The sequence below is a fragment of the Brachycentrus maculatus genome, unplaced genomic scaffold (assembly GCF_059751285.1).
Source record: "Brachycentrus maculatus isolate JH-2025_06_01 unplaced genomic scaffold, ASM5975128v1 h1tg000994l, whole genome shotgun sequence".
NCBI lineage: Eukaryota > Metazoa > Arthropoda > Insecta > Trichoptera > Brachycentridae > Brachycentrus > Brachycentrus maculatus.
The window spans coordinates 20,922-32,502 of NW_028281712.1; the positions used below are offsets into that span (position 1 = coordinate 20,922).

General features: G+C 34.6%; 1 protein-coding gene across 1 annotated transcript; it reads right to left on the reverse strand.

Moving 5' to 3' along the window:
• Nucleotides 1–1,688: 1,688 nt before the first annotated feature.
• LOC148299690 (uncharacterized) lies at nt 1,689–9,768 on the reverse strand. The gene is made up of 5 exons (XM_088275811.1): nt 9,599–9,768; nt 9,318–9,471; nt 5,230–5,430; nt 4,352–4,517; nt 1,689–3,328 (listed from the first exon to the last, which is right to left on the reverse strand). The coding sequence occupies exons 1-5, from the start codon at nt 9,607–9,609 to the stop codon at nt 2,559–2,561; spliced, it is 1,302 nt and encodes a 433-aa protein (XP_088131937.1). The 5' UTR covers nt 9,610–9,768; the 3' UTR covers nt 1,689–2,558.
• Between the last annotated feature and the right edge of the window lie 1,813 nt (nt 9,769–11,581).

The window sequence follows — 11,581 nt, forward strand, 5'->3', positions numbered from 1 at the left end:
TTTTTACAAAAACGTGATCATTGACTATTTGATATGTTACTAGCCTAATATTGCCCTGAAAAAAATCCCAAAGGATTTTAAATTTAGAAGTAAAATATATTGACTTGTTAAAAATGACTAACTGAATTGATGTTTATTTTCTTGCCAAGCAAAAGTGACTTAAATGGTCATTTTACGTTTTGTTAGTTGGTCACTTTCTCCTGTACGACTACGATATTTAAGTTACCATTTTTATTTAGCAGACCCTTTTAAATGTACCCAAGATCTTAACTAAATAATTTTAAATACTGGGAGATGCCTGAAATCATGATTTTAGAGTTTTCGTGTCAATCTTAGATTTTAAACTTGGAAGTATAATATATTGACAAGTTAAAAATGACTAACTGCATTGATGTTTATTTTCTTGCCAAGCAAAAGTGACTTAAATGGCCCTCCTGAACATTTTACGTTTTGTTAGTCGATCACTTTCTCCTGTGCGACTACGATATTTATTTTAACCCCCCCTAGGATCAAACTCAGGACCTTTAGCATACTACACTATGACAGTTTAGCGTGATCAAATTTATGCGCAACGTGTTCACGCACCGATTCAAAGAAAGATGGACAAAAGCACAAGCCAATCCAAGCCAATCATCGTTTTAAAACGCTAACTGACGTGTCGGACGGTAAAATTCCTTGCAGTGCACAAACGCCCTAAGTCAGGTGTGTGTTTTGACCTCCGCCGAACCCAGGAGACTGACTCATCGAACCCTTGGGGTTTTCGATCGAACCCAGGTTAAGAACCACTGGTTTAGACCTTAACAAAGAGATACATAATATTCATATAAAAGCATTAAATAATTAATTTTTTTCTGCCTTTGAAATGGGCCCAGCGCAGAAGGTAAAAATACCCTTCACGTCCTTATGCATCAATCGACCGAATGGGTAGGAATACCTTCCCCGTCCTAAGTGTGTTAATAGGGTTTTATTACAGAAACATATCAAATAAAACCTAGCATATCGCTCACTCCTTTCAAGAACGTCATAAATCAAAAAACTTGATTTTTCAGGCGAACATTTTTAAAGTTTAAAAATATAATACAATGTATTAAAAATAAACATCAAGCCACTTACTGAACTACTTACTGTCCAACAGATATTTTTAGGTACAACCTGAAAAATTTTTGTCCATTTGAAAAATATTTAGTATATTAAAAAAAAATTATTAAACAATACCTTTTCTTCAAAATGCAGAAACAATACTTTCTGCCCTGTAGCGGGTAAATATTAAGTTAAAAATATGCCTCTTTTGCTGGGATATAGTACATTTTCTGGGCATTCTGAAAACATGCACAACTGAATATTGACGATTTTTGATTTATGACGTTCTTGAAAGGAGTGAGCGATATACCTCTATTGGTCATAAGAACTTTGATAATTATGCAACAAAGTTGTACAACCTGCTTCCACTATTCATAAAGTCATTAAATAACAAAGTATAAAAGGGCTATTCATAAATGGATAATGGAGGTGGGTAGATCTGAAATAGATCGCATCATTCGGCCATGTCGTATTTGATTGCATTTTCAGTTTTCTTTCATATAATTTTATAAATAAATATTGTAAAATGTGCCCTCGGCACGGGAAAACTCAGTGGGGGCACATTAATGTGATTTGTAATTATGTGTATGATAAAATAAAAATAAATAAATCATATTTAGTTATAATTCAATCACAGTATTGTCACATATTAATAAAAATTTCTTTGAACAATATAAACTAATATTATTTTTTATAAAAATGTTACAATTTTGTAAGGAAAAATGAAAAATAAATATTTATCCACAAAAAACTTATTTTATTTCTTGTAATATTTTCCGTGGAATACATTAAAAAAGTCATCAAGTGTAAAAATATTCTTCTAACCCTTATTCTCACCCACTGGTGCATAGGGCACTGCGTCGTATTGATGCGGTGTTATCTTGATCGTTACTTACACGAAGGCAAGGTGATCACTCCTGCGCTTCAGGGTCCAGGGTGATATTAATAAATATTAGAGTGTAAAATTACCAATATTTATTTTCACCCCCACTGGGAATCGAATCCGGGACCTCCAGCACGGTAGCTAAACATGCTAACCATTAGAATACGGTATTTATTACTTTATTTTTTTATATATCGCTCACTCCTTTCAAGAATGTCATAAATCAAAATACGTACTTGATTTTTCAGGAGAACATTTTTAAGTTTAAAAATATAATACAATATATTAAAGAAAATATCAAGCAACTTATTGAACTTTTTACTGTGCAACAGATCTTTTTAGGTAAAACTTGAAGGTTTATTCTCCATTTGAATAATATTTAGTTTATTTAAAAAAATAATTAAACAATACCTTTTCTTCAAAATGCAAAAACAACACTTTCTGCCCTGTAGCGGGTAAATATTAAGTTAAAAATATGCTTCTTTTGCTGGGATATAATACATTTTCTGGGCATTCCGAAAACATGCAGAATTGAAAATTGTCAATTTTTGATATTTGATGTTGTTGAAAGGAGTGAGCGAAATATACATTTTATTTAGTGACATCTTGAAGCCTTTCTTTGATAGTACCTCTGCAACGCTTGGTCTAACACTTCACCAACTGTTCTCTTCTTCCAGATGTCTATTTTAGGCTTGACTTCTTTCACTATTTCCTTTTCGACCGACTTCTTGCTTTCCGCTTCCTTCGTTTCCTTTCCGACACCGTTTTCTTTCGAGGAACTCTTCACATCGTCTGGTTTCTTGAACCTACCCTTATCATCATCACTTTCCTTTGTTTTATCAGTGTCCTCCTTTGATTCCGTCTCATCTTTCATTTTGGATTTACCGAGATCCGATTTAGTGTTGCCATCGTTTGTTTTGTCTTTTTTATCAGTTTTCTTTTTCTTTTTATCAGCGTCATCGCCATCTTCGTCACTCGAACTAGTTTCATCAATGGAGAAATCGGAATCTGCATCGATGTTCGACTGCATATGCACCCTCGATTTTTTATTGAGCTTGATATCGTCCAGATTCTTTCTGGTTTCTTCTGCGTCATCACTGTCGGATTCATCTTTATCCTTACTGTTCCCCGTATGCTTTCTTTTTCTGTACGTTCTTTTTTCTTTAGTTTTGAGTCTGTCTTGTTTTTCTTTTGGTTGTTTTGCTTCTGTATCCGAGTCGCTGTTACCTTCTGACGATGTCGGTTCTTCTGATTTGATTTTCGATGGTCCTGGTTGGTTTTCGGTTTTTGTTTCGGGCTTTTCTGTGCGAAGTAGAGCTTTTTCTGGCCTTAGCTTTTGTTCATAGAGATGTCTGTAAAATCCACCTAGAAAAAACGAGAAAGACAGTGTAATATAAAACAATATAAAGAATTTAAGGTAGTCACATGATGAAATTCTCAATATATTAAACAATTCATTTTGATATAATGAAAAACTAGCATCCGAAATCCGGAGCATGTGTAAGACGGAGGATATCGTGAGGTGGGGACGACAACGAAGGCGATACTGGAATGATCATATAAACAGAATGTCAGAAGACAGACGCAGACCCCCAGGCAGACCTCCGATAAGATGGAAGACAGCTGGGAGTCAACATCCCAAGAGCGAAATGCGGAGGCACAAACAGATCCCTATGATCTACAAAAAGAAGAAGAAAAACTAGCCATTCATATCCGTTTAATGCCAAACGTACATCATTTTTCATACAGCATCATTTATAGAAATTCCATTATAAGGTCAAACTTCTAACAGTTTTGGTGAATTCCAGCATTAAATTATTCACACATGATTTTGATTGTTGATTACACGAGGGCAGGATTATCAGTCATGCATTTCAAATCCTGGTTGATAAAATATAAATATTGTAGTGAAAAATCACATATATCATAGTCATACAGGAGAAAGTGACCAAGTGCATTTTTTACAAAAACGTGATCATTGACTATTTGATATCTTACTAGCTTAATATTGCCCTGAAAAGGATCTCAAAGGATTTTAAACTTGGAAGTATAATATATTGACTAGTTTAAAATGACTAACTGCATTGATGTTTATTTTCGTGCCAAGCAAAAGTAACTTAAATGACCCTCCTGAACATTTTACGTTTTGTTAGTTGGTCACTTTCTCCTGTACGACTACGATATATATTTTAACCCCCCTGGGATCAAACTCAGGACCTTTAGCATACTAATACCTTAGTTTTACTTGGTAAATACCACTATCTCTTAAAATCTATTGCGACACAAGAAATAAGAAATAGTGGTACTTACAAACTAAAACATAAATTAAAATGGATACATTTTACCACAAAGTGACTGCCGAATCAATTATTGAAATTATTATTTTACCTAAATCTGATTGTTTGGTAACGTCACCAATTTCTTCCAAATATTTCTCTCTTTTCTCTTTTTCCTCTTCAAGTTTCATCTCCTCCAGTTTCTTCTTGTAAGACGACGTCACAAACGCTTCCTTATCCGCAAACTTGTCACCTTCTTCTTCTCTTTCTTTTTGCACCTGAAAACCGAGGTTTGTTTTAAATATAAATAAAAATAGAAGATCAACGAGGTGTGGGTAGAAGCCAGATCTCCTGGCTCCGGAATATACGAGATTGGACTGGGATTAGAACAGTTGAGGCGCTGTTTAGAGCTGCTCGAGACGGGGACACATACTCTCAAGTGATAGTTGACTAGTAGGGCCTGACATTACACCTGAAAAATAATAAATTTCTCGATCAGATGCATGGCAGTGACCGGCGAAACCTACTCCATAGGTACTCCCTTCTTAGCCATAAATAATATGCCGTATTTAACAGACTGTGAAACACATATTAACCGGATCCATGCGGCTCGCATAGCCGTATGTGTTTTCACAAAACATGCCCCCATACGCGGCTGACATAAGCGCATGTGTTTTTACTTTGCTCCAAGTTTCGAACCTCAGTTCAACTTGGAGGGATTTTGTCATGGTGTGGAACTTTGGATAAAATAATACGTCAATCCTTGGCCTTATGACATCTGTTGAAATATCTGACTAATAATTTGTAACATCACAAGGATAAATAAAAGAACAGATCCCTGATTTTTCTTGAGGTCGATAATTAGTCCGCGTCATAATCATGCCCTATATCTGTCTCACTCTCGACGCTGCGCATCACCAGTGGGTAAGAGGTAAAAAGGTGTATCTTATAGTCCGTAAAATACAGTTCAAAATGTATTAATGGCTATACCTGGCGTTCAATCCTTCTCTCATTCTCGCGTTTTCTCTTCTCGGCTGTCTCCAGCAGCTTCCCAATGTACTTTGGTTTCTTATCTTCAGTTTTGGCGGATGCCTTTAGCAGTTTCTTCTTCACCTCCAAGTCATCGTACAGCTCATCATACTGGTATACCGTTGGATCTTCTTCTAAAGCTTTCTCTTGAATAGCCAATGCCTGCCAGAAATGAAAACAGTCCATATTATTTATTTATTTATTTTTATTCTAAAGCTTGAGATGAAGTGTGGAGGCCTCTAAGGTTCATATGGCGTGTATATTATATAACAAATAATGAAAAAAAATACTTGTTTTACTCACATTATGGCTGCCAAATCTTTAAACTAAATTTAGTCCTTTTTCATTAATTGATTCGGCAGTCATTTTGTGGTGAAATCTATCCATTTTTAATTAAGTTTTACTTGGTAAATACCACTATTTCTTGCAATCTATTGTGACACGTGTTTCGATGCATTCTGCATCATTTCCAAATACTGTATGTGAAGCTAAGTCCAAACTTTAGAGAAATAAAAATAAGAAACAGCAATTACATACCGTGTTTGAAAATGATGCGGAATGCATCGAAACACGTGTCACAATAGATATTAAGAAATAGTGGTATTTACCAAGTAAAACTGAAATTAAAAATAAATTTAGTCCACTTGATCTGATCAAGAGCAAAGTACCTGTAGGAGATCTCAGACTAATAACCACACAAGTAAAGGGTGATTTTTTAGTAGCTATCGGAATTCTTAAAAAAAAAAACACATAAAATTCAGAGAAATGCATGAAATCTTTATTTGAATCGATAGTACGGTCCATATAATTTAATGTTTGAAGATTATTTCATTCAAATGTTGACCGCGGCTGTGCCTCAAATGGTCCATCCGCTTAGTCCAATTTTGGCATACACTTTCCAACATTTCGGCCGGTATCTCTGGGAGTTTAATCGACCCACTGAAGCGGCTATTCGGGCTATTGTGACTAAATTTCGCACCAAATTTACATTGTTGGACATACCGACATACAGAGCTACCAATGCATCCAGAAAAAGTTACTGTTTGGTGCGGATTGTGGGCTGGTGGCATCATTGGACTATACTTGTTCAAGGATGATGCGAATCGCAATGTAACTGTGAATGGTGAGCGCTACCGTGAAATGATATCCACCTTTTTTTTGCCTAAAATGGAAGAACTTGACTTGCATGACATGTGGTTTCAACAAGACGGTGCCACATGCCACACAGCACGCGAAACAATGAAGCAGTTGAGAGGCAAGTTCGGTGAACAGTTTATTTCACGTTTGGGACCGGTCAATTGGCCGCCTAGATCGTGCGATTTAACGCCTTTAGATTATGTCTACAGTATCTACTCAATGAATTAGGGCCACCCATTATTTTTTTGAATACTCTGAAATCTTTTGGATTATTATATTTATTTTACATAAATACTTTAAGTTTTCTATTGACATCTAATATCATGTATATTACCTTCAATAATATGTAAAATATACCTGGATTATTTGAGCCTTTACAAAATTTCAAACCCTTTTTCTGAGAAAGGTCCCTAATTAGCACAGGTAGACAGATAGTTGAAAGTTCAAAAAATAGTCCTATCTCATTTATTAGTGAAGTTTCTTGAGTTCTGGTTGTTGTTTTGTTCAGAGAAGTTATATAGTTATCGTGTCTTGTGAAAAAAACTTAATTTTTAATTTTAGTTCATAAAGTATAATTTTTTTTTGTAAACACAAGTGTTTTTTTTGAAAAGGACAAAATGGGAAAAAGTAAAGACATTTCTGAGGAAAAAAAGTCTAGTGTTATAGTGCTACTGAAATTAGAAATACTATCTAATAGAGAAATTTCAAAAAAAGAAAACGTTTCTCGTCAAACAGTGGACAGAATTTCAAAATCAATAAAAAATCAGTCACCCGCCACCAGCAATCGGCGAAAGAACTGTCGTAGGATTAGAAAAACAACACCGAGGACTGATCGAAAAATCGTTCAAAGTGCCTTAGAAAACCGTAGTGCATCAGCAAAAACATTAAAAATAAAATTGGAAGAAGAGGGTATAAATATATCGGTATCAACACTGAGGCGACGTCTTTACGAAGTAAATCTGAAATGCAGGCGCCCTGTAAAAGTACCAAAATTGACACCACGAATGAAAGCGGATGGATTAAAATGGGCCAAGCTACATCGAAATTACTCGGTAGATGATTGGAAAAAGGTATTTATTTAAATTGAATTTTCAACATATCATTTTAGTAAATAAACTTATATATTTGAATTAAACTTAGATTTTCGTTATTTTTCAGGTCATCTTTAGTGATGAGTGCCGGTTAGAAGCCGTGACAGAGAGCCGTCGATTCGTCAGGAGAACACTAATGGAACGTTACGATGAGGCCTGTGTGGTAAAAGTTATCAAACACCCCCCTGCAACAATGATATGGTCATGTATTATTAACAATTTACCTGGGCCGTTGTTTTTCGTGGAAGGAACAATGAACAAAAATTCCTTTAAGCAGGTCCTCTAACGAATTTTATTGCCCTTCTACCATACACTCGACCCAACAGAAGGTCCATACACCTTCATGCAGGATGGGGCACCTTGCCACCGGGCTAAATCAATAATAAAATTTTTGTCTAACAAAAATCTGCCTTTGCTCCCCTGGCCTAGAAATTCTCCAGACCTTAATCCTATAGAAAACGTATGGAGCATGTTAAAAAATAAGATATACTCATTTCCAAATCCGACAGTAGACTGTCTAAAAAAATATTCAAAAAATTTGGTCAGAAGACGAAGAAATAAAAAACATGATAAAACAGTGCATTTTAAGGATTCCAAAAAGAATTGAGGCAGTTATTTCTGCCAAAGGTGGAAATACTAAATACTAACTATATTTATATGAAAATATATGCATAATTTAAGCGTAATAAAGTGTTCATGTGTAAATAAAATTCAATGTTTTTTTATTCAAGGTTTTCTCTGAGTTATTCCTGTTTGAATTGAGAAATTGCGCGAAATTCTGCGTGGCCCTAATTCATTGAGTAGATACTGTATACTAACAAGCCCCCTTCGATTGACTTATTGGGAGACAACATTGAAGCATTTATTCGTGAGATACCGGCTGTTGGAAATGTTGGAAAGTGTATGCCAAAATTGGACTAAGCGGATGGACCATTTGAGGCGCAGTCGCTGTCAACATTTGAATGAAATAATAACATTAAATTATATGGACCGTACTATCAATTTAAATAAAGATTTCATGCATTTCTCTGAATTTTATGTGTTTTTTTATTTTTATTTCCGATAGCTACTAAAAAATCATATGTACATACATATGACTTTTTAGTAGCTATCGAAATACTATGCCAAACGAATCTACAATTTGAATGTAGTCTTTTTGATCTGACCAGGAGTACAGTACTTATAGATGTCAGACTAATATACCAAACGAATCTACAATATCAATCTAGTCAATTCTGACCGGCAACACAGTAGTTGTAGGAGATATCGCTCACTCCTTTCAAGAATGTCATAAATCAAAAATCGACAATTTCAGTTGTGCATGTTTTCAGAATGCCTAGAAAATGTACTATATCCCAGCAAAAGAGGCATACTTTTAACTTAATATTTACCCGCTACAGGGCAGAAAGTGTTGTTTTTGCATTTTGAAGAAAAGGTATTGTTTAATTATTTTTTTTAATATGCTAAATATTTTTCAAATGGAGGAAAAACCTTCAGGTTTTACCTACAAAGATCTGTTGTACAGTTAAAAGTTCAATAAGTGGCTTGATATTTATTTTTAATACATTGTATTATATTTTTAAACTTTAAAAATGTTCGCCTGATAAATAAAGTTTTTTGATTTATGACGTTCTTGAAAGGAGTGATCAATATCAGACTAATATACGCACAAGAAGTACCAATACACTGATAGAATCTTTGTGCTATAACACAGTATGCGGATCCCAGGCGACAATGACCTTCCTATTCACTCATTCTTATTTGTGGTCAAGTCAGTGATATTCATACGTGAAATATTTATGTAAATAAATAGATTCTTACCTGTCTTCTAATCTTTTCCCCCGTCGTCACCGGTTTCTTTGCAACAATCTTACCGCCATCATCGGAATCGCTGTCATCCCCGAAAACGTTTTTCGATGTAAAGATCGGCGGAGGTTTCTTATTTCCCTGTTTGTCGGGAAGAATGAGACCATATCTGTAAAACAAACAAAATAAACAGTTTCATATAAAAACGCTCACGTTATTTAAAGAAAGATAAAGCCACGATAAACAATAATACAATAAGTTACAGTGGATGCTAAGGTTTAAAAATAAAAACTTACTGTTTAGCCATGATTTATCAACAATTTAACACACAGAACGAGTTAAAGAATTAAGGAGACAGTTATAAATACATATAACAGGTTCACATTTAGTTAATATTTGAAACAGAAACTAAAATATTGGACTGCTAATTTAAGTCACGGTTTTCGTTTTTTGACGTTTGGATTACAGATTTCTTCATTACCGACGGACACAATAAATCTGCTTTATTATCCGATCGATGTCGTATCTACTATATAATAGATGTCACTATTCGATATTGTCAACTTATTCGATTACAATGTTTTTGATCATTTGATGAAAAATTATTGTAAAAATCAGGCAGTGCTTTTTTTATTTTTTTATTGTTGGGAATTCGTTATTGCCCCAGCAGTTTTATTTTCATACGCAGAAATAAAGAATATAAGTATAATTCATCTATTGAAACATACGTGGCGTTTCTGTAAGCTATATCAAAATATTTTTTATTCCATTATAAAAAGCAACGCAAAAATATTTTTTTATGCGTTTATATCTTGAATTTTTTTATTTATTATATCATAACGCTTGCTTGTATATACAAAATAAAACTTTGATGAAGAAGAATAAGGAGGCCTGGGTATTTACAGAGTTTACGACCCGTCGTAGACTGGTTTAAGTAATCTCTTTATATCAGTGATGGGATTTAAAAAAATTAAGAACCGGTTCGCTCTTTATGTACCACCCCTACCCCCCCTAAACAAAATAGTTTTTAATTTGTTAATTCCCTTCTTTTTTACTCTGCACATAAACAGAACATTCACATAACAACTGAGAATGATGCGTATATCTTTCACGAAATTCTTTTTACTAAGTGCAATAACTTAACTGAATTTTTCCAATATTTTTTTTTCTTTTAAAAACAAAAATTGTCTTCGTGATGTTCAAGTAATTTTACAGCGTGGTGGACCATGTAAACCGAGCGTGCTCCGATACATGATCTCAATCGGAATATTGTGTGACAACAAAGGGTTAAGCACCGGTTCGGCGAACTCTAAAAATTTTAGGCACCGGTTCTAGCGAACCGGTGCAATCCATGAGCGACAGACAGACAGATCCTGAAGATCTATAAAAAGAAGAAAAAGAATAACATTATATATGAAGCGAATGTTTTTGCCTATAATTTTCACTCATGAATTACATTAAATTATAGTAACATTAACATAAAGAGTAAATCCACTCACGAGTAGGCGTAGGCTATGAAACTTAAAAAGTTGAAGCCTGAGTAGGGTCATGATAAGCGGTGTTACATAAGCCGTAGCTAGATTTCAGAGTCACTTGGACGTTAGGTAATTAAAAAAAAAAGCATTTTATATTAATAAAATTGCGAATTCGCGAAAACAAAGATGATATAGGAAATAGGATCAGGTGAGTAGTTATGACTGATATAAAGACGGTTTAAACGATGTTCTGGTCTGCCAATATTATCAATAGTCAAGGAGGCACTGCATACGGCTGACGCCTTACAGTAGTGGAAATATAATAATATAATTAAATGTTTTCATCTCGGCTCCGTTACGGTTTAATGTTTTACATCGTTAAGTTGGCTACAAAGGACGAATCGCGTTCCCGGAATAAGTTTTATTGTTTCGACAATCCTCCCGGGTCGTTATATTAACTAGCTCCATCTCGCGGTGGACCCGAGAAATGAAACACACTGATCATAAAATGTCTTCACTTTTCAGCTACATTGCGTCATTCAAACAAAGATCACGAATGAACTGATTCTAATCTCGAATTGACCAGTAGAAAAGCACAAACACAACAGAGAATACTATTAGTTAATAGTAGTATTCATAGAATAATATTACTAGTTTACCAGGGAGCTCAAGTGCATACAGCGATCCATGGAACGATCCATGCTAGGTTTAAGTCTGATAGATAAAAAAAATAGGATACCAGAAAAAGAACCAATAATGTAGAAGATATCATGGATCGCGTGGCAAAACTCAAATGGCAAAGGG